The 27,564-nt window shown below is 45.9% G+C and overlaps 1 protein-coding gene across 7 annotated transcripts in view; it reads right to left on the bottom strand.

Moving 5' to 3' along the window:
• TDRD12 (tudor domain containing 12) overlaps positions 1-27,564 on the bottom strand; it is a 70,292-nt gene that overhangs the window by 31,625 nt on the left and 11,103 nt on the right. For 6 of the 7 annotated variants that reach the window (XM_072749906.1, XM_072749881.1, XM_072749903.1 and 3 more), the window contains 9 exons: positions 25,861-25,997; positions 22,498-22,617; positions 19,887-19,942; positions 18,720-18,805; positions 13,358-13,547; positions 12,523-12,618; positions 4,977-5,074; positions 3,929-4,005; positions 1,137-1,217 (listed from right to left, as the gene is read on the bottom strand). In XM_072749906.1, coding sequence (XP_072606007.1) covers positions 1,137-1,217; positions 3,929-4,005; positions 4,977-5,074; positions 12,523-12,618; positions 13,358-13,547; positions 18,720-18,805; positions 19,887-19,942; positions 22,498-22,617; positions 25,861-25,997 — 941 coding nt within the window. The remainder of the gene's footprint in view (positions 1-1,136; positions 1,218-3,928; positions 4,006-4,976; positions 5,075-12,522; positions 12,619-13,357; positions 13,548-18,719; positions 18,806-19,886; positions 19,943-22,497; positions 22,618-25,860; positions 25,998-27,564) is intronic. The other variant, XM_072749883.1, reaches the window with a different exon arrangement.

Raw genomic sequence — 27,564 nt, 5'->3', positions numbered from 1 at the left:
GTGTTGTCATCTTGAACCACTTCAAGTTTCCCTGTGGCTCCTAGGGACTGACCGAATAACTGCCACAGTTTAATCAACGGGTTCTAAGTAAAGGGCACGGAGCCCAAGAGGAGAAGAGATACAACCTTTTAATATGAAAATAAAAGCCAATCAAGTAGCTCAGGGTTAATTTATCACGTTAGAATTAAATATGATGAAAGTAAGAAATGAGCCACATGGATAATGCAAGGTCTCCTGTTCCAGGGAAACAACCACACGCAGCCCCACGGCTTCCAGGTAGTCAGGGTGGAGGGATGCCTAGGGGGAGGATGTCCACACAGGGCAGCCCTCCCAGCCCCTGGCCCCGGGGCCCTGTGAGGAGCTCCTTCCGGGTGAGAGGATGTTACAGGGCCAAAGGGCGGGCTCTGGGAGGCAGGCAGCCCAAATGGCCTTGCAGTCAACACCCTCTCCCCAGCCACCTAGGCCCATCAAGCGATACAGTGGGACCAACCCAGTCATGAACTGTCGCAAATTCCTTGTCACTCTGGTGACTTCAGAGCAGCTACGGTTGCTTGGGAGGATAAGGCTGGCTGGGTAAGAAGTCATAAAAATGGGTATGAAAATGTTTCATGGATTAAACAAGTATGAAATAAAGCTACTACTCTATTGTTAACAACTCGTCCATGATTACCTTGTAAATCTGACAGGACAAAAAAACAAAAACAAAAAACAAAAACCCCCACCAAAACCCAATTCCATGCTGTAAGGAACTAAATAGTTCCTCCAGCAGGTGGAAGACCCCTTTACCATCAGAAAACCAGGAAGACAGCAGACGCCAACCCACAGAAGATCAACAGCCCCAAAGACCAACCATATCTAATTTGCTTCATAATACTGTTCACTTCACCAAGAGAATCAGGAAAGGGAGACAGAAAATGAGTATTTTCAGTGCAATAAAGATTTTAAAAGAAAAATCTACCCTAGTGAATAGGAAAAAAAATTAACTTCAAAGCCTACAGCAGAGACTAGATGCATATTTTCCAAATGGAAACGTAAGTTTGAAATAAATAATAAAATCAAATGTAAATTCTTCCCCTGCTTATAATTTTGTTATAATTATCTCAATAAAAAATTTAGACCAAGGAAAAACTTCGTACTTCACACAGCCATTTTTCTCGTTGTGTTCTTTCTTCTCGGCCAATCTGAGTGGTTTCTCGTTTGGCTTCTGACATAAAACGCTAGGAACCAAAAAACATTCATTAGATTGTCTGAGTCCATTTACCTCAATCCTGAAAATGCCTTTATTTTCTGGAAGGAAACTCAGTAAGTAGCACTGAGGAGTGAGTTGCTCTACATGCGTGGATTTATTTCTGTGAGAACGGACACTCTGCTCTTTAAGGATGAAAACCATGTTCCCTGGGCTTTTACCTTCCTCTGTCTCCCGACGTTGACCCGAGGCTGGCCCCAGACACAGAACTGAATTGTGAATGTTGACACCAAGCACTGAGAGAACCCTCCAGAGCCGTAAGCCAGCCAGCTTGACCCTGACTGATGTTCTCTTTTCACTTTTTTTCTCTCCTGGCCCCGTCCTGAGGCCAGCTCCAGTCACACAGCTGCAGTGGTGACAGCAAGTCTGTCACCCAAAACCCTGGGAGGAAACCTCTCCCTCTCTCTGGAGGATCTGGGAAATGGGCGTCTGGGTCTAAAGAGGCATGGGGAAACCTCTATCTGTTTCCTCTCATTTCTGCTGCTGTTTTGCTCCACAAGTGGCCCCAATCCCACACAACTGCACGCCTGTTTCTCCCTGAAAAGCCACCGACCTGGAAAGAGGCTCAAGGACAGGGAGCAGCTAGAAAATGGTCAATGTGAGGAAAATTCTGGAAAAAAAGAGATGGTGTTGGGGGAGGCCGTCCCTCATTCCTCCTTATGACCCAACACAAGTCCCAGGCTTTGAGCATGTTCAAAACAAACCCAAAGCACAGCTACAGCCACCACCCACACAAACTGAGACACTATCCGAGGTCTGAATGGAGTTACGGACTTGCTGCTAAATACACAACAAAAACACCAAAGGCCAACATCGTCCAGAGGATCTGAACAGAAACCAGGGTCTCACACGATAATATTCCAAACATCCAGAACACAACACGCAAAGAACCAGGAAAACCAGATCAACTGTCAAGGGAAAAGACAATCAGCAGGTGTGAACCCCAAGATGGCAGGCGAGTGGGAATCGTCGCGTACCCTCAAGGAGCTGTCATCAGCGAGATCCCTCAGAGAGGACGGGGTAGGGGTACGTGCTCTTGAGTGGAACAAGTTCTCTGCAAAGATATACAAACTATACAAAGTATCGTGTGAAAATTTTGGAACTGAAAAAATAGACTACGTCAAATAAAAAAATTCACCAGATGTGCTAAATAGCAGGATGGAGATGATAGAAGGCTCGAGTGAGTTACAGAGACACCAGCAGCATTGCTGATGTGGAAAATAGCAAGGAAAAAAGGTTGAAAAAAATAAGCCAAGTCAATGACCTTCTGGACACTATCAAAAGGAATAAAACTTGACTCATCAGAGTCTCAAAAAGGAGAAGAGAAAGAGATGGGTACAAACATCTCTACAACAGCAGCCGAATAGTCTCCAAACTGATGCCAGACGGAACCCTACACGTGAAGAGCCTTAATGAGTGTTAAGCATGAGAAACTAGACCCAGGCATGTGTATCGTAATTAAATTGTTCACACCAGAAACAAAGAGAAAAATCTCAAAAGCAGTCAGAGGAAAAAAGATAATGTTGCAAACAAAGGAACAAAGTAAAAGATGACATAGCTTTTGCTTTGAGAGTGAAGCAGCCAGCAGACAGTACATCAGTATCTTTAAAATACAGGGAAAAAGGAACTGTCAATCTCGAATTCTTTACCTAGCAACAAATACCCCCTTTTTTTTTTCAAAAATGAAGCTGAAATAATTTTTCCAGACAGACAAAAACTGGAAGAATTCATCACCGGCAGACCCACCATACAATCAACAGTAAAGGAAGCCCTTCAGGGACAAGACCAGCGATACCAGATGGAGATCTGGGCCCACACAAACCGTGAAAAGCACTGATGGTAACTACACAGGTAAACACAGGAGGTATTTTTTCTTTCTGTTTATTTAATTCTCTTGAAAAGATCCCTGTTTAAATAGAAATGATACTAAAGTCTACGATTTATCAAGAATGTATAAGTGAAATGTGCGACGCTAATGTAAAGCCCAGGAGAAGAATGGAACACACGACTCGAAGATCTTACACTACTTGTGACACGTGTAACAGCACAGCTTTTCCGTGATTTCACAAACAACATTAAGCTGCATCCTGACATGGCCAGCGTTACAGTCAAAGCCTCTGATGTCAAAGCCTTGTCCATGATTACCTTGTAAATCGGCTGCCGGCTGGCCCACGCTCACCCAGCCTTTACCATTTCACTGGACCTGCCTTACAGGAACAGCTTTGTCCAACAAGGTAACAAGGAGACTCTAGGGCCACTGCCAATTTTTGGTCAATTTTGCTGTTGACCAGTTGTTACAGGTTTTTCTTTTCTTTCCTTTCCTTTCCTTTTCTTTCCTTTTTCTTTTCTTTTCTTTTCTTTTAATATTTTTATTTATTTATGATAGTCACAGAGAGAGAGGGGGGCAGAGGCACAGGCCGAAGCAGGCTCCATGCAGGCAGCCCGACGCGGGACTCTATCCAGGGTCCCCAGGATCACACCGCAGGCTGCATGTGGCGCCAAACCGCTGCACCACCGGGGCTGCCCCAGGTTTTTCTTTTAAATTAATATACGTTTAATCAAAATATCTGGGGCTACTCTATTGAAACTGAATCCTTTCCTATCATCAACCACACAGAATACTGTGAAAGACGATAATACACTTATGCATCTAGCCCATTACAATGAATTTTCAAATCATACCTTGCTGCTGGTATATCTGGCTCAGCATATATGGTTATCCCCCTCTTTGTCGGCCAGTACACTGAGGATTCAACACACTGTAAAAAATATATATATATCTTTTTTAGCAAGAATATGTATTCTTATGGAACTAAAATTCCATGGACATTATTCTCATAAACAACCATACCAGATTATTTTCAGGCAACACAGACAGGGAGAGACAAAGAACTGGATGTGATTATGCCATTGCTACAATCACTAGATTAAAGTGTCCAAGTAGCAAGCAGTTGGCACTTCAGATAATCAGTATTTCAAATGTCCTCTAATGATTTCACTTGTCTTGTTGAAGGACTGGAAAGACACGTTAGGCTTGAACTGTTTAAATGTCCCATAATCTCTCAGGTTTTCACATCCTTGTTAAATGAGCATAAATATGGCACCTGGGTGGCTCATCAGTTGAGCATCTGCCTTTGGCTCAGATTGTGATCCCGGGGTCCCAGGATCGAGTCCCGGCATTAGGGCCCCCCACAGAGAGACTGCTTCTCCCTGTGCCTGTGTCTCTGCTTCTCTTTCTGTATCTCTCATGAATAAATAAATAAAATCTTAAAATAAGTAAATAAATGAGCATAAATAGGGGTGCCTGAGTGGCTCAGCCAGTTAAGCATCTGCCTTCAGTTCTACTCACGATCTCGGGGTCCTGGGATCAAGCCCCACGTTGGGCTCCCTGCCCTTCGGGCTGTCTGCTTCTGCTGCTCCCCCTGCTTATACCCTCTCTCACTTATGCTCTCTCAAATAATAAAATAAGGTCTTTAAACGAAATAATAAATGAACATAAATGGCCAATCCTGCAGAGAAGCCCCTAGGCCAGGAACTAAGAGGGAAGCTGGAGTTATCTTGTTCTTTTGAATTAGAGCAAACACACAAACTATATTTCTTCCTGAAAAAAACACTATGATAGCCAAGGATTTAACAGAAAACATATTTTTGGTTCCTAGATTTCAAATGAGAATATTCTAAAATTAACATCGCATGAGCTTTACACCTAATAAACATTTTAAAATACAACCTTATTTACATCTTTCAAACAGATGTGCTGTTGTTTCTTTTCAGATTTCTTTTTGGGTGAATCTCTTAATGAATCCATATTACATTTTTTATTTTTATCTGCAAAATAAGAAGTGATAAAAAGCTATCTTAGGGCTATTAATAGAAAATATAACAAAAAGATGATACATTTAAAAGTACTTTCATAAAAATCTTAACACAAGAAATTATTGTGGAATACGCTTGATATTAAACTTTACTTGAAGAGATTACATTTAAAAATCTTGTTTCAACCCTCATCACGTGAAAAGATGTTTAAGTAATTCCTTTACTGGCTTACTAACAATTAAAATAATTTATTTTCCCAACTTGGCAGACTATAATTTTCAAAGAGGGCCACAACATGTCTCCCAACACACGTGCTCTTCTTACAATGTGTCACTGACACGTGTCCCACTGAGAGACGGGCTCTGTATTCCCTTCTTGTGAGCCAGGGTGGGGCTTATAAACAACATGAAGTGGTGTTATGTGACTTCAAAGCTCAATGGCAAAAATGCCATGTACTTAGGACCTGTCCTCCTGAGTGCTCACTTTCCAAACCCAGCCAGTATGCTGAGAAGAAGCTCAAGCAACCCCATGGAAAGGTCACTACAGGTATTTCAGATAAGCATCCCAATCAAGGTCCCAGTCAAAGGTTAGAATCAGCTGCCGCACATGCAACAAAGATTCAAATGAACCCAACTGAGGCCCCAGACACTGTGGAACCAAGACAAACCCTTTGCCCTGTGCCCATTCTGAATTCCTGACCAAAGAATCCATACACGCTATAAAATGGTTGTTTTACACCACTAAATGTTACCAGATGTTAGCAATGCTGGAGACGTGAGATGATGTTGTAAACTGGTCTAACCTATCTTTAAAGTTATTTGGAGCCACGCCTGCCTGTCATGGGATCTTGGGTCTGGAAATACATTCTCTCTTCAGGGTGTGACCTTACAGCCAAAAATAAAAACTCTGATCGATGGAGCAGGAGTGAAGGTAAGGTAAGGTGGTTGATGAAATTTTCTGAGAGAAAATGTCCATACAACACAAGCTTTCAAACAAAACCAAAAGTCCACAAATCAATGCCATCATAAATGTTAAAACAAATAAACTCAAAAAGGTTTTGTCAAGGGGCAGAGATTCACATCTGAGGAAACGGAGAAAGAACATTTGAAAGGGGCTCTAAAATAAACATACTTAAGATAGCCAAGAGATAAAGAGGACTCATATTCATGAAACAAAGCAGGTGCATATAAAAAGATTTGCAGACGTAAAAAAGAACTGTTAGAATTCTAAGCAGCAGGAAATAGTCATCGAATTGAAAACTCAAAAGATAAAGTAAACTGGAAGCGAAAAGTGATAATTCAAAGAATTAAGAAAAGCTTCCAAAAACAGTTCAGAGAAATAAAAAGAAAATGGAAAGAAAAAGCTATGAAAAATACATGATAAATTAAGATACACCAATCTATGTCTAATAGATTCAAGAGGAAGGGGGGATAAAAAAATTAACATCTAATACTTTTCGTGAATTCAGGTTAGATATGAATTCTGTAATTGAAAAATTCCACGTGTTAAAAGAATAAATCCAAACCATCCATTCTTGGACATATTGTAAAGAAACTGCAGACTATCAAGGATAAAGGGAAAAATCTAAGAAATCAACAGAACATACTAATTACTTACCAAGGAATAACAGATTGACAGATTAGAAGAAAATGAACTACTATCTCCAATGTTGAAGGAAAATTACTAAGAACCTAGAATATCGTATCCAGTTTAAATATTGCCAGATGTTAACATCTACTACCCACAACCCTCTTCTGAAAGTACTAAAATATGTACTTGAGAAAGAAGAAAAATAAACCAGTAGAGCAATAACCATAACAGTATTAATGACCTAATTTAAAGTGGAGTCGGGAGGCCAGAAGGGGGAGCTCTCAGACTGTGACATTCCTCACAGCCCCTTGCAGACCCAACTGAAGGAGACACACCTTGCATCTTCTGACAGGTAGAAGCCTGACTATCCCTGCAGGGGAAGGAAGATTTTCTCCCCGCCCAGCAACAGCTCAGCCAATGAGGAATTGTCACTACTCAGCCAATGAGAAGCCTCTACACTCTGGAGTCCCAGTTTACTCCCGTGGACTTTCTGTAGAAGAGTGCTCCTCCCCTTTGTACTCTGGATTCCTATGTGGGTTTGCTGTCGCTTTCCGGACCGTAACTCTCTACTATCCCCGAAGAAACCCATGGGCTGGTAAAAAAAAACTGCGTGTTTTACTTCCAAAGTCGACGGCATGGGATCCCTGGGTGGCGCAGCGGTTTGGTGCCTGCCCTTGGCCCAGGGCGCTATCCTGGAGACCCGGGATCGAGTCCCACGTCGGGCTCCTGGTGCATGGAGCTTGCTTCTCCCTCTGCCTGTGTCTCTGCCTCTCTCTCTCTCTCTCTCTCTCTGTGTGTGTGTGTGTGACTATCATAAATAAATAAAAAATTAAAAAAATAAATCTTAAAAAAAAAACAAAGTCGATGGCATATATACCCATTTATGCTGATGTATAAGTCAAATGAATGACAACAACGCAAGAGACAACAGGGATGGATTAGGAATATTTTGTTATCGTACTTGTACTACCTGTGAAGTGGTACAGTGTCATCTGAAAGTGGACTTGGACTGGTTGTAAACATACATGGCAAGCCCTAAGGCAACCACTAAAGTAAATGAAAAAGAGGTATAACTGATAAGCTAAGAAAGAAAAGAACACAGAATCTTATAAAATGCTTAACTGAAACTCAGATGGTAGACAAAGAGTGGAAGACAAAAAATAGGAACAAAGAACAAGGGAATGAATAGAAAACAGTAACAAATATGGTCAGTATTAATCCAACTCTATCAAATAATCCCTTTATTTTTTAAGACTTTTTTCATTTATTTGAGACAGAAAGGAGAACAAGTAAAAGCATGAGTGTGTGGGGGAGGGACAGATAGGGAGAAGGAGGCTCCCCAACGAGCAGGGAGCCCCATGCGGGGCTCAATCCCGGGACCCTGGGATCATGACTTGAGCTGAAGATGGACGCTTAACCGACTGAGCATCCCAGGTACCCCTCAATAATCACCTTAAATGGCAATGGTCTAAATACACCAAGCAAAGAGGTTGTCAGAGTGAACCAATACAAGACCCAACTATACACTGTCTACAGGAAACCCACTTTAAATATATAGACAGAGAGATTATGGGAAAGATACACCACGCTAACACTGAGCAAAGAAAAGTAAAGTACCTCTATTAACTTCAGACAAAGTAGACTGGAGAACAAGGAAAATTATGAAGGCAGAGGCATTCTGCAATGATAAAGGAGTCAATTCTCCGAGAAGACATTACAGTCCTTAATGTGTATATGCCTAAGTAGACAGCCTCAAACTATGTGAGACAAAAACTGATTAAACTGCAAGGAGAAACAGATGAATCCATAATAGTTGGAGACCTGAACACTCCACTATCAGAAATGCACAGAGCAAGCAAGCAGAAAATCACAAGGATACGGCTGATTTCCACACTACCATCAGTCTACTGGATATGACTGACCTCTACAGCCTACCTCCCGCAACAGCAGAACACGCCTTCTTCTCAAACTCGTGTGGAACATACACCTAAACAGAACACACTCTGAGCCACAAAACACCGTGGGCCATAAAAACACATGGAAAGTTTAAAAGAACAGAAACTATACAATGTATACTCTCAGACCATAATGGAATTAGACCAAGTCAGTAATAAAGATAGCTGGAAAAATCCCAATATAGTTAGTTAGAGATTAAACAGCCCACTTCTAAATAACCCCTGGATCTAGAAGAAATGTCGAGAAATTTTAAAATACCTCAAACTAAATGAGAATTAAAATACAGCTCATCAAAATCTGTAGGATGTAGTGATAACAGTACTTCAGAAAGCAACTTACAGCATTAAATGTATGTATCAGAAAAGAAGATGGATCTGAAATCAGTACTTGGTGAGGGCTCTCCTCCTAGCTTGGAGACAGTTGCCTTCCTGTGTATCCTCACATGAAAGAGAGGGAGCACTCTGGTGTCTTTTCCTCTTCAGACAAGGGTATGAGTATGAGCCCTGCTGGACTAGAACTCTATTCTTATTACATCATTTAACCTCTTAAAGACTCTATCTCTAAATACAGTCATGCTGGGGGTGGTTGGGGCTTCAATATATGAATTTCCAGGGCACACAACTCAGTCCATAGCATGATTTTCTTTGGGAGAAAAAAAACAATAAAAACAATAAGCCTCTAGCAAAGTTAACTAAGAAAAGCCCAGATGACACAAATTACAAATATCAGAAACGAAAGAATAAACATCACTACAGACCCGATGGACATTAAAAGGATAATTAAGGAGCACTATCAACAACTCTCGTTCACACAATTGATAAACCAGATGAACTGGGTCAATTCCTCAAAAGACACAGTTTGCAAAAACTCACACAATTCAGTCCTAAAACTGGTAGGTGGGGGCAGAGAGAAGGGCATCTGATCTGTGCCAGCAGAGGAAGGAACCCTTGCTCCACCGAGAGCAAGACATCGGAGCCCAAGCAGAGTGAGGTGAGTGCCCGGGGGGCAGGGGTGGAAGAGGGGAGAGGCTTAGAGCCAGGTCGGGTGAGGAGGGTGCCTTCCCAAGGGTGGGAGTGAGAGGCAACTAAGTGGGAATGCAGAACCCAAGCAGAAGTGGATCTCCAGGGAAGTGAAATGAAGACAGCGTCCACAGGGTGGCTGTGGATGGCAGGGGGTGGGTCTCAGCCAGAACCAGGTGAGTGATGGAGGCAGGTGAGGTCTGAGGGGTGGCGGTGCTGTCAGCTGACACAGTGAGGAGCGCATCTGTGCAGAAAGGGTAGTAACGGCAGTGAACAACCGGTTATTTATAAACCAGAGTGGTTGCTTCTCTGGAGGACTGACCCCATAAGTAACTGCAGTAGGGATAAAGGCAGACAGGAATCTCACACTCACAGAGGGGCATGAGAATTTGGGAAGGCAGAAAGCCAGAAGAAACCCAGCAGCAGCGGGATCAATCCCGCCAACTGGAAGTACTGGAGTGAACTCCTGGTTTTCAGTACATGGGTCATACACCGATGCAAACAGACACGGACGTAAACGTGTGTGCACAGGCGCACATACACGCAGAGCCCCCAGCTCTGTCCACTGAAGGGCGTGGGAGCAACACCACCACCACAGAAACGGGCACACCTCACTCCCACATCTCGGCTTTGAAATGCTCCGTTAAAAGGAACCCGGGTAGGGCAGCCCAGGTGGCCCAGCAGTTTAGTGCCCCCTTCAGCTCAGGGTGTGATCCTGGAGACCCAGGATTGAGTCCCATGTCAGGCTCCCTGCATGGAGCCTGCTTCTCCCTCTGCCTGTGTCTCGGCCTCTGTCTGTCATAAATAAATAATCTTAAAAAAAAAAAAAAGGAGCCAGAGCAACTTGGAGAAATGGTTTATTTCAGGGTCTCAGAGAGGAACCCATACTAATGTGGACTAATGAGCAAATAAAAAGGAATCAGACATTTAAGTTCCATGGCAGCATCCTATAAAATATTTACAAGGTGAAGAAGAACTTTCCGTGGAGAAGCCTGCCAGGTGACACCTTCACGAAGCCATCAAAAGGACCTTCACCAGCAATGGGACAAACCAAAGCTCTGCGTCCGCTGGCAAGGTGGAATGGGGGGGCACAGCGCCTCCCTGGAGGGATCCCCGCCACAGGCGCACAAGCTGAATCTTGTCACGACAAAACATCGGTGACAGCTGAGGGATATTCTGCTCAACGGCCAGTCTAGAGTCTTCACAAGGGTCAAGGTGATGCTGAGCCGCATCCCTGTGCCATAAGGAGTCGCGGGGACAAGTGGCCCAACCTGCCTGGCACCCGAGGCTTCGGCGATCGCCATGCGTCCGTGCTGGTCTTCTGAGTTGTCTGGCTCAATTGTGAATATTTTTGAGAATAACCTTGTTTCTGGGTAAAACACACTCCAGTAACAGGGAGAGATCCAGGCAGCAATTCATCCTCACAGGCTTCAGAAAAAGTTCTGCGTAAAGTTCTCCGACTCTTCCGTAATTACAGCTGTGATGATCCTAAAATAAAAATCTCCCTGAGAAAGTGGATGCAGGCGCCACGAAAGCAGACGCTCGTTTCCTTCCCTGCTGAGCCCTGACCCCAGGGCTCCTGGGCTGGGTGAGCAGGCTGGCCGAGGAGTCAAGACAGCGTCTAGGACTTGTGGGACCCAGGAAATTTAACAGAAATCCCCTACCCCTGGACAAGCAGAGCAGGACTGATTCCATTTTGTGCTACACCCGCCACCTCCCCTATGACCCCCACGTGACCTGCTTATTGCTTAAGGCACTGCCCCACCCTAGCCAAGCCTGCTCTGTGCCCCCCAAAACTGCGTGCCGATTCTGACCACAGTAACAGGCCAGCTCAAGTGGATCCTATAGGGTAAGGTGGAATTCAGTCGGCCACCTGCGTGTGGACCGACATGACTGTGCAACTTTCTGTGTATCCCATGGGCCACTGGCCCCGATAAAGCTGCTACGCCTCTTAGTCTCGGGGTCCAAGTCCCTGCTCCGCTGTGTCGGGTGCACTTGGACCCAAGCCCGAGCTTGTAAATAAACCCTGGTGTGTTTGCATCGGTGTCGGCTCCTCGGTGGTTTCTCGGATTCGCAATCTTGGGCACAACAGGACTGATAAGCCTCGGGATCGAAAATTAATCATTAAGGGCTTCAAAATCTGGAAACATCCGCCAAAACAAATAGGTGAGGGGAACACCAAGGTTTACCTCCGGGGAACAGCCTAGGGTGAGGAGAGGCCGGGAAGAGAAAGTTGCTTTTCCTCACTTTTCAGTTCTTCTCTGCTAGTTGATTGTTTCACCAAGTAATAACAAAGCATGATACTCTGATTTAGAAAACCGCAAGACAACTTCAAGGAGAAGTGCCAAAAATTAAAATACAGTTGAAAATAACTTCTCAAAAAAAAAAAAAAAAGAAAATAACTTCTCTCCATGTGTACGAGGAAAAGATCTTTGCCTGGATTCCAAGTAACACCTAATGGATCTGTGACACACCACAACCAGTTACATCTCACATCAGCTTTCCTTTACTTCACCATCAAGACACACAGGTGCATCCCGACACTGACCCCACTAAGGGAGAGCAGGAAATGCTTAGGGTCCAGCAATCTGGGGCTACAGAAACCATGGGGCTCCGTGCTCAGCGGGGGTCTGCTTGGGATTCTCTCCCTCCGTACCCCTCGCCCCCACGCTTGCACATGTACACACACTCTACTACACAAACACATCTTTTTTAAAAATCCTCTAAGGACTGCAATGCAAATTCTGTCAGCATCTGCCCCATAAATTGTTGGTTCCACGAGATTGAGAAATAGAGAAAGAGAATTACCACAGCCCTTCTAAACAACCCTTATTATCTTTAGACAGTTGAGAGCATCCTTTGATGCTACGAAATAAGGCAAGTGAGTGAACTTACCCAGGATCACAGCACTTGGGCCAAGGTCACCAACAACACCCTTGGGCCGCCACGGATGCTGGAGAGACTGAGCCAGAAAAGTTAAGCCATGTGAATCTGACAGAAAGAACACAATTCAGGATTAAAACATGCAATAAATCTCCAACAACAAATGCAAAATGCACTGGCACAGCACTTCAGCTCCTGCTCTTGCTGGAAGGTCGGGAGAGACCTAACTCCAGGCAGGAAAGCAGTATGAATGAATTAAGGAAAACTGAATTCAGAGAGAAACATTTAAAATTGTTTCCACTGTCCATGACAGTCTATTTCCCTATTAATAAATAATTATTTTTAATAGTGTCTAAAATGGTAAGTATTTGACCTTGTTTTCGTAACATCTTTAAATTATAACCTTATGTATGGACTTCTGAAAAGATAGCTCCATGTTAATAAGAAATTGAGAACAGGGATCCCTGGGTGGCTCAGCGGTTGAGCGCCTGCCTTTAGCCCAGGGCATGATCTCGGAGTCCTCGGCTCCCTGCATGAAGCCTGCTTCCCCCTCTGCCTGTGCTCTGTGCTCTGCGTCTCTCTCTGTGTCTCTCATGAATAAATGAATAAAATCTTAAAAAAAAAATTGAGAATAGTTTTTTTTCTAGTCTCATAAAAGCAAACTGTAGCAGCTTAGAACTTTAAAACCTGTCACTGATCCACTAGGATTAAGAGTAAAATATTAAATTCAGAGTCCAAGACTCTGCCTCCATATGGGGAAAAGTTCGTACAAACTCATGTCAGTACAATAAGATTCATATAAATAAGACAGTTTAAAAGAAACCTGTATCGGTGAGAATCCACTCACTTTCCACTCCTTGAGAATCTTTTCCTTGCAAAAACATTGGCCAAAGAGTAAGTGCAGGATTGAGTTTACTGGAAAAGGATGTTGACTTTATATTCAGTCTTGGTTTCTCTACAGAATCAACATTTTTATTCTCCTTGGGTGATACATAACGAGCGAAGTTCTTCGCAACCAGATCATCGTTAACACAGACCTGCACAATTTTCAACATTTCATGAATAAGACAAACAGAGTCAAGTGACTTGTTCAGAAAATATCCCAAAGTTAACCCCAAAATTCAATCTTGAGAAAAAATTATTTTATAGAACATAATTTGATAGAAACCCATCTCTTGACTTCTGCTCTAGTAATGGTTGAGTAGTTACTTCTGGTCAACCCTCCTTATCAAAAAAACTAAGACTGTGCAAAATATGAAATATCTTCTTGAAAGCACTGGGGAGCTAACATGACTGCTAGTCAAGAATCTGAGGGGGGTTTACAAAGGATAAATCATAAAAGGAAAAACTGATAAATCAGACTATATCAAAATTTAAAATTTCTGCTCTTCAGAAGACATTGGTTAAGAGATAAAAGACAATCTACAGATAGGAAGAAATATTTTTAAAATCTTGTATCTGGATGGACATATATCCAGAATACATAAAGCAACTCTGAAAACTCAATTAAAAGATGACAAAACAACTCAATTAAAAATGGGCAAAATACAATTGACAATTACTCTGCCATAAAGAGATGAGATTTTGGTTATTTGTAACATGAATGGACCTAAAGGGTATTATGTTTAGTGAAATAAGACACAGAAAGACAAATACCACATGATTTTACCTATACGTGCAGTGAAAAAACAAATGAATAATGTTTAAACAAATAGCAGAAACAGACCCATCAATACAGAGAACTGACGGAAGGGCAGGGGGGTGGGCAAAAGAGTGAAGTCAGAGGTGCAGGCTTCCAGGTATGGGAGGAATAAGTCATGGGAATAAAGGGTTCATAGGGAACACAGTCAATGGTACTGTAATGGTGTCGTGTGGTGACAGGTGGAAGCTGACTTGTGGTGAGCCTAGCGTAAGGTCTACACTTGCCAAATCACCCTGTTGTACACCTGAAACATTGTGTTATCAACTTTAAGTTAAAAAGTTATCCAAAAAGTGGGCAAAAGATATGAATACACACTTCATCAAAGAAGGTACACGGATTGCAAACAGCATGTGAAGAGCTCCTCATCGTCAAAAGTCATTGCGGAAAAGCAAAGTTAAATCACAATGAGAAACCACTACAACTACCAAGACGGCCATACAAGCACTGAAGAGGACAGAAGGGACTGGACCTCTCACCCACTGCTGATGGGACTGAAAAATAATTAACCACTTTGGAAAACAGTTTGGCAGTCTCTTGATACCTACAGCACCATCTAGAAATTTGACTCCTAGGTATCTACCCAAGAGAAATGATTGCACAGTTCACAGGAAGCACCGAACATGAATATTCAGAGCAGCTTTTTCTCTAACAGCCCTAACAACTCAAATGTCCAAAAGAAGTGAACAGATAAATACACTAAAATATACTGGACAATGGAAGAGCATTTGACAATAAAAGAAACAATGTGGATATATCCTGAAATAATTTTCTGGCCGGGAAAGAAGCCAGGCCAAAAACAGACCACCCTCGGGTATCCTGTGCTTCCTCGGGGAGCTGGAGAGGATGGTGGGCCCTGTTTTTCTTTTTCTGGCAAATTTTTGACCTCACGCATCTGCTGTAAGTCCTCTCTGCTAAAAAGCGGACCCTCTGCAGTCACTCCCTGTGAAGTAAGAACAAGTCCTCGTCTGCACACGGCCACAAAGGGAAAGAGACCTACTTGGAAAAGCAAGAAGAGAAACAGGTCAGTAGAGAAGTTTAAAGATGTTACACTAGACTAGTCCAAAAGTCAACATTGTGTTATTCTTACCAAACTGGAAAACAAGCAATGAAAAGCCACAGGGGAAACTGACAAGGACGTGGGGAGCCCAAAATGCACCACAAGGAATAACAAAGGAGCCTTATTTGCAAACCAGTAGCATCATCAAGATGAAGCAAGAAAAGAACTGTTCGAAGTAACTCCCGGATACAGGGTTTGGGCTGCTGCTCGCTGTTTGTTTTTAGACAAACGTCCTTTTCACAGGAATGTGGGTGAGCAATTCCAGGATTACTTTATGTGAATATTAGAATTAATCAAATTAAGTGTAACTGTAGCTCCCAAGGGCAGGTTTCTCGCTGTTGGAAACAGGTGTCAAGATAAAGAAGGGGGAGGCCACAGGAATGCTGTCAGGCTGGACTGGAGTGAGAGGGGCCGGAGCACTTTTTTTTTTTGAGAGAGAGAATGAGCGTGCACACGTGTGAGTGGGGGAGGGACAGAGACGGAGGAGAGAGAGAACCTTAGGCAGGCTACAAGCCCAGCACGGAGCCCAACGTGCGGCTCGAGCTCAGACCCCGAGCCCTGAACTCAGGCGCCCCAGTACCAGAGCTCTGAAGACACATACGGATGGATCCAGGCATCAATCCGCGTGCGCGTAGACTGGTGCACACACACGTGCCTCCTAACTGCAGAGCGGGCCTACAATCACAGACACCCCAGTAGCAAGGAGCACTTCTTGTGCCCTGGTCCTGCTACCTGAATACCACTCTTCTTTGAGAAGTGGCTGAGCTGGAAAATGACAAAATTAGCCTAGAGCATCTCGTGGCACCAAAAAGTAGGAAGTTTTCAACAATGATGGGGCACACTGAAAGGACACGTAAGCCACTTTGAAGCAGCTGCTGCTAATGGCCAAATCTGAGACAATTTGAGCAAGAAAATAATGACGGTAATGGATTATATCAACCTAGAGTAAAACAGCCGAGAGTCCACACTAAGATACTACTGAATTCATAAATGAGTGAGAAGGGCCAGTTCTTTTTTATAGAATTCCAATTAAAAATGTAGAAGGCCTGGGGCTCCTGGGTGGTATAGTCTGTTGAGTGTCTGACTCGGTTTCAGTTCAGGTCATGCTCTCAGGTCGTGATGTTGAGCCCTGCATCAGGCTCCTGGCTCAGCGGAAAGTCTGCTTAAGATCGTCTCTTCCTCTCCCTCTGCCTCCAATGCACACACTTGCTCTCTCTCTCTCTCTCAAAATAAATAAATCTTAAAAAAAAAAAAAAAAAGGTAGAATGCCTGACAGATAAGCTTTGCAGGGTTAGGAAATGACAATGTTGGAGAGGACTTGCAGAAAGGAGAACACCCGTACACTGCTGGTGGGAATGCAAGCTGGTGCAGCCACTCTGGAAAACAATGTGAGGTTCATCAAAAAGTTGAAAACAAAACAAACAAACAAAAAAGTTGAAAACAGAGCTACCCTATGACCCAGTAATTGCACTACTAGGTAACTACCCTGAGGATACAAATGTAGTGATCGGAAGGGGCACCTGTACCCCAATGTTGATAGCAGCAATGTCCATAATAGCCAAACTGTGGAAAGAGCCCAGATGCCCATCAACAAATAAAGAAGATGTCTATCTTCTGCACACAACAGAATATTAGTCAACCATCAAAAAAATGAAATCTTGCCATTTGCAATGACGTGGATGGAACTGGAGGGTATTATGCTAAGTGAAGTAAGTCAACCAGAGAAAGACAATTATCAAATAATCTCACTCATGTGGAATTTAAGAAACAAAACAGATGAACATAGGGGAAGGGAAGGAAAAATAAAGTAAGATGAAATCAGAGAGGGAGACAACCCATAAGAGACCCTTAATCATAGGAAATAAACTGAGGGTTGCTGGAGGGGAAGGGAGTTGGGGAGATGGGGTAACTGGGTGATGGGCATTAAGGAGGGCACGTGATGTATGTGAGCAATGAATCACTGAGTTCTACCTCTGAAACTCTTAATACACAAATGTTAATCAAATTTAAATGTTTTAAAAATGAAAAAATAAGTTACTGCTTCTTTGCTCAAAAAAATAAAAAAGAAAGAAGCTTTGCAGGCAAGAATCACTGAGAGTTATTTGCAGAATCAGACCATCTCTCCATAAGATACTTAATTTCAAAAGGAAAAAACAGTAACTCTATAGGACACACCCGCGGACACCACCATCACCAGCAAACACCACCGTAACCAGGTGATTGAAGGTCAGCCTGACCAGTGATGAGCCATTTCAACACCAGACCCCGCGCCCCCCAGGATGCCTGGAGACGTTGAAAATGTACAACCTCAATCTAATCCCATCACTCACACAAATCCAACCTGAGCAACAACACGATAACCGTCATATAACTACAAAATAAGCGTCAAGGTCTTAAAAGATGAGGAGAGGCTGGAGGATACTAAGGAGACAGTGTGGGATCCTGGATTGGGTCCTCGAGCACAAAAAGGAAATCAGTGGGAACACGGGCAAAATTCAAATTAGGTCTGTGGATTTATTAAAATAGCACTTTATCAGCATTAATTTTCCGGTTTTAATTGCTGTGCCATTAGTCTGCATGGTTAACGTAAGGAGAACCCAGGTCAAGCACACATAAAAGCCTCTGTCCTATTTCTGCACCTCTCCGATAAGTGTGAAACTATTTCAAGAGGAAGTTTTAACATAAATCCGTGGGGAAGATGCCTTCTGTGGGCCTGAGTAGCCATGCATCTGCACCTCCATCCACATCCACACTCGGTGCACACCTTTTGCACCCTGAGCCACCCTCCATAAGGGGCAGCCTCCCTGATGGTAACAGCTGACACCGGGGGCAGGGAGTTCACCTGGGACGCCCACTCCCTTCCTCCTCGTGTTACCTCCGCTCTCTACGATGAGCAGGTATTACACACAGTGAGACAATCACGGGGAGGAAAAAAAGCAGTGAACTCAAACCACATCAAATAACGTCTCTTTATAAAAATTACCTCCTGTTACAAGAAAATGACATTTTATACTCATCACTGTAAGAATAATTTGTCTGTCAACTAAATAAAATGTTGCCTAAATAAAACACTGAGCTGATTTTGAAGAACAATTAAAAAAAGAAAACACAGTTCTGGCTGACTTCTGATCTACCCCAGACCTTAAAAGATTACGAGCACTTCCGTGCTGGGGCGCCGGGGTGGCTCAGTGGGCTGAGCGTCTGACTCTCCTCTTGGCTCAGGTCACGATCTCAGGGTTGTGAGAAGGAGCCTTGCGCAGGGCTCTGCACTCCACGTGAAGCCTGCCTGAGATTCTCTCTCTCCCCCTCTGCCCCTCCCCTGCCCTTTCTCCAAAAGAAAAAAATTTTTTCCATGCTGTGTGAATGACACTCTTTTTTTCCTTGGTGTTTACCCTCTTGTTAACACAGAAAATTTAAGAATAAAACATTTTTAAAACATGATTCACTCACTTTTTCATTTTCTATGGTTGCATAAAGGTAGACCTCAAAAGTGTCTTGTTCCACAGCACATAATTTGGCTTCCACCTGGGTGGTTGCTAAATAGTATAAATGAAAAACAATAAATACATCAGCTGATATTGGAACAATCCTATTCCACCTGTTAATCTGCACCAACCACCTAGGATCGCCCAGCATCACTGTATCTAACGGTTTCCCCCTGCTGGGTGAGCGAGTGGAGGCGAAGGCTCTCGTGGCGAGGAGTCGGTGGTTCTTGGCCCTCTTCCCAAGTCTACTTGCCAGTCTGATACCTGAGTCCGTGCCACCCTGCACACACCCCACAAGTCAGAACCCTCAGCCACTCAGACCCAAGAACCCAAACCGCAGCCCCAGGCCCGGGACCCTCAGGCACCACGCTAAGTCCTTCGCAAACATGTTTCATGGCACACCTGTCCCTGTCACATACAGGTGAGGGACTTCCCTCCAGAGGAGGCTGCAGGGAAGCCGCGGGCAGGATGCAATCCCCGGTGCTCTGGCTCTTCCACACCCGTGTCTCCCAGTGGGCTGGCAAGGGCCCCGACTCCAAAGCCAAAGACCCTCCCGGCCTCCCATTTCCACTGGGTCCAGCATCTGGCTGTTCCTCTGCCCAGACAGAGGGCAGTGGAGAAGGGCCAGCACCCCAGGCGTTTCATACCTACTTCTCAGAACACAGCGACTTGGCACCTGCCTGCCAGGGGTTTGGCCCAGGAGGCTGTACTTTACAGAGAGAACACGCTGTACAGCTGCTCTGAGACAGACCACACACTTTAAATCGGCAGTGGGGATCATTACACGATCAGTACCCAGGAAAAGTCGAGCTTTCCATCAATAGCCGGTTCAGTGAGATGCACGGACATCTATCTTGCAGTGTGCAGCTTCCATGTAGACGAAGGGCCCCTCACCCAAACAGCCCCCTCTAATTTCAACTCTCAATTGCTAATGTCCACCTCCACCCCCAAACTTTCAGGGGTGCAGAGTTGCTGTGACATGGGGCAGAAGGAGTCCCAGGTAACAGATGTGCCCCTGTGAGGAGGGGCACACAGCTGCACGTGGCCATCTCGAACCCCCTTGTCAATGGGAAGCACACCAGCTGGGGCGCCAGTTCAAAGCAGGTCGCGGTGGTGATTGCACCTGCCCTACCTTTTAGGATGTTCTGGAAGTACTGCACAGCTGCACTGTCCCACTTCTTGGCTGGTCTGGAATAGTAAACAGATGCAAGCTTACCAAATAACACTCTGAGGCTAGGACACCAACGTCACCTTGTTAAGCCACATGCTGGATGTTTCTGAGATTACGTGTTGAATGTGTGATGCCTGGCTCTGCTCTGGCGGTGAGGACCTCAGCTGCACGCTGCCACGGGCTCCTCTCCCCACTGCCGCCTGTAACCCAGTGCACACACTCTCTGAGAACGGGCCACGCCTGCCCCCCAGGGACCAGGGACCCACCTGTGTCCGCAGCCAGATCACGAGCTCCCGGGGCAGGGATGCTGCGCATGCGGTGTCCCGCCACACAGGCTGGTGCAGAGCGAGGGCTCCGCGTGTGCCAGTTGGACCACCGCGCTAGAGTGGCCGGGGGAAAGCCACCAGCCAGGCTCTCATGGTGTTCCCACACCTCTCCTCTGTCTCCCACTTTCCCCTGATGATCTTGCCCTTCCCTGTGCTATGGAAAGGAAATCCTAAGAGCCGTAGACAGTGGAAGATGAGGAGGAACCAGTATTTTGAGGCATGGAACAAAAACAACGAAGTAAGGGTAGAGTGATATGTTGATGTTTCTCTGCTGGTTTGATTTTCCAAAGATGCCCTCATCATCCTGCTTAAGGATCAAAAGAGGTAACAAAGCACCCAACCCCATGCTGAGGTGAAGGTATTACTCTATTTCTACTAAAAAAGATATTGAGCACTTTACTCCAAGAAAATCACAAAGTGTTCCTAAAAGTAAAAAAAAAAATAAAATAAAATTAAGACAGTAATTTTAAAACCTTGCTACACATACTCAAAAATTACCTAGTAAGTTTAAAAAAAAAAAAACCTGTAGTAGATTCCTAATAACAAAATGGGCCAAGAGAAAAATCAATCTAGGCCATTAACGGGTAAACCAGTCCTTCAGTCTGTGTGTCTGTCTCTCACACACACACGTGATAACCACAGAAGAGACACTCAACTTCACAAGTTAGAAAAACACAAAGGAAAATGATACCATTTTCATACAACAAACAAACAAAACTTTAAAAAGCCTGATGATAGTCAGCGTTGCGTGGGAAAAGCAACCCTCTCTGTACCCTGGTGACGTGAGGATACGCTGCTAGTCCTTCTGGAAGACCATGTGACAAAATCTATAAAAACCGTAAATCACACATTGAGACAGACATCCTAGATGTGCTGCAAACACTGAGGGTATGCCCAAGGCTGGCGAAGGTGGTCACGCAGAGGGGGAGCTGGACGGGGGCAGACGGGCACCAGAGTCAGCCCTGGCGGGGAGGGAGATGGCTGCGCTGGGGGACAGGTGGGAGGCAGGGGTGCTGCTCGCAGGGGACCTGCTGGCCTGGAGTCTCTGAGGACAGAGGTGGCCTGGGTGGCGCAGGGAGCCTGGCGGGGCACACTGGCGTCAGCAGGGACAAAGGGGTTCAGCACCTACTAGTACAGCTTCTGAGGCCAGCCCTGGGGGGATGCACTTATAATCTCACGGGAACTACAGGTGCTGGGGGTGCGGGGAGTGGGAACGGAGGGTTTCCACACATCCCGTAAGAGCATCCACTAGAAAGGTGGCTTCCAAGTCCAGGGAACAAGATGCAACATCACCAGGGCGTACAAGCTAAGCAGGTACTGTGCTGTGCCCTGGTTTTTCTTCCCATAATGCCACGGTCCCCGGTGGGGGTAGCAGGTGGGAAGGTAGGGCTGCCCCAGGGCCTTGGGTAGCACTCGGGTCACGACAGTGGAGATCGCAGCCCTACCCCTGCCACCGTGCTGCCCAGTGCAGGGCCCCTGGTTAGTCCTGCACAATCCCTGGCAGTGTGGCCCAGACTAGGAAAATGGGGCAACGATGGAGGGAGGTGTGGGCTGGTATGTGCACCCCCATAATGCTTTATTTGGATTTATCCATATTCTTGCGGGGATGTGCAGCACAGGGTGGCCTGGAGACAGTCCAGCTGGCTCTCAAGAGAGGAATGGTTAAAGACAGCCAGTGGCCAGTTATGTTCACCCCAGGAAGTCCAAGAGGAGAAAGCAGCACATGTACTAGCAAAGAGCTTCCGCACATTCTTGGGTTAAACGTGCAAATAAGGCAGTAGGTTCTAATTTTCATGAAAGGCCCCACATAAATGAACACAAATAAAGCACTGAACAAGGTCTGTAAGCTCAGAGCCTGAACAGGTCCCAAGAGGCCTGGTGGGAGGGGGTCGGGGACGGTATGGGGGAAGGGCTGGGGAAAAAGGCAATGGATTGTTTTGGGGTTTTTTTTAATGCTCCATGATCCTAGTACCAGGGTTTCACCTTACAGTTATTTTATTACTCTCTGTAAATTAAAAGAAGTCGCAGCCTGCTCCAAACCCCCTCAACTGCAGCCTTGGGGGGGGGCTGCCCGGGGAGCCACGTGGCCAGGTGCCACAGACACACCTGCCCAGAGGTCTCCTGAAGCACAAAGGGGCCTCTGGAACGGCCTAGCGCTTCTCAAGGGGAGCAGGTTCCACATAAACAGCACACACTCAAATGCAGACGTTTCCTCTGACTCAGCACGTGTTACCAGGGGCACTTACACAATCTCGGCGCTATCTTCACAGAAGTCAATGTGCAACGTAACAGGCTTCGTGCAGTACAGCCTGAATTTTTTCGCTCGGTAGGGAAGCTGCATGAAAGTTTCTACTGCAACCCGGATGCTTAGCAGCAAAACAGAAACAGTTTTATTATATTAAAGAAAACTTACGCAGAAGACATCTCAAGTACACGCATGTGATCGACCTAAAACATGCCCAAACCAATTCTTTCTGTTCCTTGTATAGCTGCCAGCAGCAGCAGGTGCTGGAGACGTTTGCCCAGGTGCGTGCGTGTGTGGGGAGCTGGTCCTCGGAGCGGGGAGGGAATAAAATCTTACTCTTCTTAATAGAACAGAACATACGCAAGTATCCAGTGCATCCTTGGTGCTAAAGCTCCATGCTGTGGGGGCAGGGAGTATTAGGAAAATCATGTCTAACAAGGCTCCTCAGACGAAGAAACACTAGGAAATAATGAACAATCCTGTCAAGTCGCTTCTACTTCAGATTTTAAACTTTCAATCTTTTTTTTTAATAATAAATTTATTTTTATTGGTGTTCAATTTGCCAACATACAAAATAACACCCAGTGCTCATCCCGTCAAGTGCCCCCCTCAGTGCCCGTCACCCATTCCCCCCCACCCCCCGCCCTCCTCCCCTTCCACCACCCCTAGTTCGTTTCCCAGAGTTAGGAGTCTTCATGTTCTGTCTCCCTTTCTGATATTTCCTACCCATTTCTTCTCCCTTCCCTTCTATTCCCTTTCACTATTATTTATATTCCCCAAATGAATGAGAACATATAATGTCAATGTTACCCAGGGCAATTTACACGTTTAATGCAATCCCTATCAAAATACCATGGACTTTCTTCAGAGAGTTAGAACAAATTATTTTAAGATTTGTGTGGAATCAGAAAAGGCCCCGAATAGCCAGGGGAATTTTAAAAAAGAAAACCATAGCTGGGGGCATCACAATGCCAGATTTCAGGTTGTACTACAAAGCTGTGGTCATCAAGACAGTGTGGTACTGGCACAAACACAGACACGTAGATCAATGGAACAGAATAGAGAACCCAGAAGTGGACCCTGAACTTAATGGTCATCTAATCTTCGATAAAGGAGGAAAGACTATCCACTGGAAGAAAGTCAGTCTCTTCAATAAAGGGTGCTGGGAAAATTGGACATCCACATGCAGAAGAATGAAACTAGACCACTCTCTTTCACCAGACACAAAGATAAACTCAAATGGATGAAAGATCTAAATGTGAGACACGATTCCATCAAAATCCTAGAGGAGAACACAGGCAACACCCTTTTTCAACTCGGCCACAGTAACTTCTTGCAAGATACATCCACGAAGGCAAAAGAAACAAAAGCAAAAATGAACTATTGGGACTTCATCAAGATAAGAAGCTTTTGCACAGTAAAGGATACAGTCAACAAAACTAAAAGACAACCTACAGAATGGGAGAGGATATTTGCAAATGACGTATCAGATAAAGGGCTAGTTTCCAAGATCTAGAAAGAACTTATTAAACTCAGCAGCAAAGAAACAAACAATCCAATCATAAAATGGGCAAAAGACACGAACAGAAATCTCACAGAGGAAGACACAGACGTGGCCAACATGCACATGAGAAAATGCTCCGCATCACTTGCCATCAGGGAAATACAAATCAAAACCACAATGAGATCCCACCTCACCCCAATGAGAATGGGGAAAATTAACACGGCAGGAAACCACAAATGCTGGAGAGGATGTGGAGAAAGGGGAACCCTCCGGCACTGTTGGTGGGAATGTGAACTGGTGCAGCCACTCTGGAGAACTGTGTGGAGGTTCCTCAAAGATTTAGAAATAGACCTGCCCTACGACCCAGCAATTGCACTGTTGGGGATTTACCCCAAAGATACAGATGCAGTGAAACGCCGGGACACCTGCACCCCGATGTTTCTAGCAGCAATGTCCACAATAGCCACACTGTGGAAGGAGCCTCGGTGTCCATCGAAAGATGATGGATAGAGAAGCTGTGGTCTATGTATACAATGGGATATTCCTCAGCCATTAGAAAGGACAAATACCCACCATTTGCTTCGATGTGGATGGAACTGGAGGGTATGATGCTGAGTGAAATGAGTCAATCGGAGAAGGACAAACATTATATGTTCTCATTCATTTGGGGAATATAAACTTTCAATCTTAATACACAACCTGAATCACAGTTTTTGTAAATGAGCGGCTGTTGGCTGTGTTTTTTGAGCATATGTTTTTATAATTAGTATTCACCAATTCTGCACAAAAGAGGGGCTGAGATTTGATAGATACGTTGCTCGGCACCTTTATTTCCTTTCTTCAGGCCGACGGACCACTTGGACACACCGTTTTGACAGAAGCAGTCCTGGATGCCCCGTACGGGCAGCCTCACGGCCTCGTCTCCACCGTTCAGAAAACGGTGGCCGTCCTACCTGCCCCTCGAGGCCTCCCTGCACACTAGTTAATCACGGGCTTCTCTTGCCTCAAACTCCAAATACTAAAAATCTTTCCAAACAAACACAACCTTTACTTTTGTAACAATTACGGTTATAAAGGTGCAGAATCACAAGCTAGAATAGGCCTCTACCTTTTTTTTCTTAAATATCTGCAAATTCCCAATGTCTGAGAAGCCTTTCTGCCATGAAATTCTTTACTCTTTTTTTTTTTTTTTTTGAAATTCTTTACTCTTAATGCAACTCAGGTCTGTCCGGTATCGCTCTTTTGGAAGGAGGGGCCTCACGTTAACTATTAAATTGATAACCACTTACGCTAGGATGGGAAAGTAGGAAAAAATTGACCACAAACACAAAGGCTGACTCGTGGCCAGTGTTTTGTGATCAACTGTTAAAGGGTGGTCCTGGAGCCGAGGAGGGCTCCTCCTGAACCGTCTCCCACCTTCTGGAGCTGCAGGTCACACCCTCAGGAGTGCCCCAAGGGTGCTCCACTCCCCGCCACCTGAGGCTGCACCCACACACACCCCTCCTGGGGGGATGAGACGACTTTCCGCCTCCAGTGGCATCTTCCCCGCAGCTGAGCCTCTGGCAGGACCCACTGCATCCCAGGAATGCGCTGAGAGGGGAGCCCCGGTGGGGGTGAGCACCTGGCCCGTCCAGGCAGGAAGGTGGAGGGAGGGCCCAGCTGGAGGGCCGAGTCCTCCCTGTGAGCACCTGCTCCCACACCGGCTGCACGGAGAGCCGCAATCTGCAAGCCTTCCCCACGGGAAACTAAAAACATTCCAGTTCCACGACCTCTATCCTCTCACTGTGTAAACGGACACTCTCCTTTAAAACTGACCGTCGTCTCCGTAAAGGGCCTACGGCAAAAGCAGCCCGTACGTACTTTTTAGATTTCACCGGGATGTACTTGGCAAAATCCACGAGGAAACACTCCGCCAGGTAATGGTCTGCCGAAGACACGATCGACTTGATAACGGCCCTGCACCAGCACTTCAGCTCCTGACAATACACCACGCAGACCTACAACGAAGAACCCTCAGCGGTAAGACCTCCGGGCGCAGGGAGCACCAAGAGGCACCCCCAAAGCATCTCAGCCCACACTGCGCCTCCGGGAAGAGGAAGGTGTGGCAGGAGGCCGGGCTGCCCACGCTGCCCACTGCTGGGCGGCGAACGGGGCATGGGAACCCCGAGGCCCACCGGTGGCTCCCCCACTACGGTTGGTCTGACTCCTTAACTAAGGACAAGTTTTTGAAAGTAAAAGAAGGAAAACGTGTTGCTTTGCCTTCTTCAAGCAGAAAACGCAGCTTAGAAACAATGGGACGCCTGCGTGGCTGGGCGGCTGAGCCTCTGCCTTCGGCTCAGGCCCTGATCCTGGAGACCCGGGATCGAGTCCTGCGTCGGGCTCCCTGCGAGGAACCCGCTTCTCCCTCTGCCTGTGTCTCTGCCTCTCTGTGTCTCTGATGAATAAATAAATAAAATCTTGAAAAGAAAAAAAAGAAACAATCGCCAAGCAGGTTGCCAGACCCCTGCGAACCCGTGCCCCAGGCTCGGCCCCCCGAGTCCCACAGCAGGGCTGTTACTGCAGCAGGTGGGCCTGCTGTCGCAGCTGAGCCCCAGCTCGGGGACGACGTGGCTGCCCGCCGCGTCCCAGGCGCTGCACCCAGTCTCCAGCAACTGCCGCTCCGCGACTCAAGAAACGAGCGCCCGCCCGCGGCCCCGCTCCAGGGACGCTGCCCTGCAGGAGGGACAGCCGCCTGGGTCCTGAGGTCCCGGCGGACGGCCAGGCCACAGGACTCGACTGCGACCCCGGCAGGCAAGCCAGACGCTGCCCGCAGGCTCGAGAGGGCCCCCGGGGAGAGAGCTGCGTCCGGCAGGAGGAGGTGAGCCGGCTGCGCTCCAGGCCCGAAGCCGGACACGTGCAGCTGCCGTTTCGCAGCGGGTGGGCTCCAGGGGGCCGCACAGAATCGCAGAGTCCAGCACTCGAGAGAAATCGTGCCAAAGGAGGGAGGGTGTCTCTGTTTAACGCTTAAGTCAAAGCAACCTGTAGGAATGGTGCAAACAGGTAATAAGTAGTTCACGCAGCCAGCCAGCCTTGAACTGGGGGCTTATGGGGCTTCCACCAACCCAACGTGGGGTCATTTAAGTATCAAGAACAATGATTACAGTGCACGGATATATTAAAAGCCATGAGTTCAACGTAGTACTTTAAAAATGAAGAGGAAGAGGGACGCCTGGGTGGCTCAGCGGTTGAGCATCTGCCTTTGGCTCAGGGTGTGATCCTGGGGTCCTGGGATCAAGTCCTACCTGCATCAGGTTCCCCACAGGGAGCCTGCTTCTCCCTCTACCTGTGTCTCTGCCTCTGTGTCTCTCTCATGAATAAACAAAATATTTATTAAAAAATGAAGAGGAAGAGAGAAAAACAACACAGACCCCTGGACACCCGTATAGACAGCTGGGCACGAACCTCTATGTCAGTAAGGGAAACACTCAAGCAATGCTTCTACCTTTCCAGTATGAGTCGTACTGCACCAGCGAAGCCTTTTTGCTGCTCATGACTTTGGCCAACAAGTTAATGGTATGGAAAAGA

Source organism: Vulpes vulpes, chromosome 1 (genome assembly GCF_048418805.1).
Source record: "Vulpes vulpes isolate BD-2025 chromosome 1, VulVul3, whole genome shotgun sequence".
Classification (NCBI taxonomy): Eukaryota; Metazoa; Chordata; class Mammalia; order Carnivora; family Canidae; genus Vulpes; species Vulpes vulpes.
This window is presented reverse-complemented; position numbering and strand designations above follow the sequence as displayed.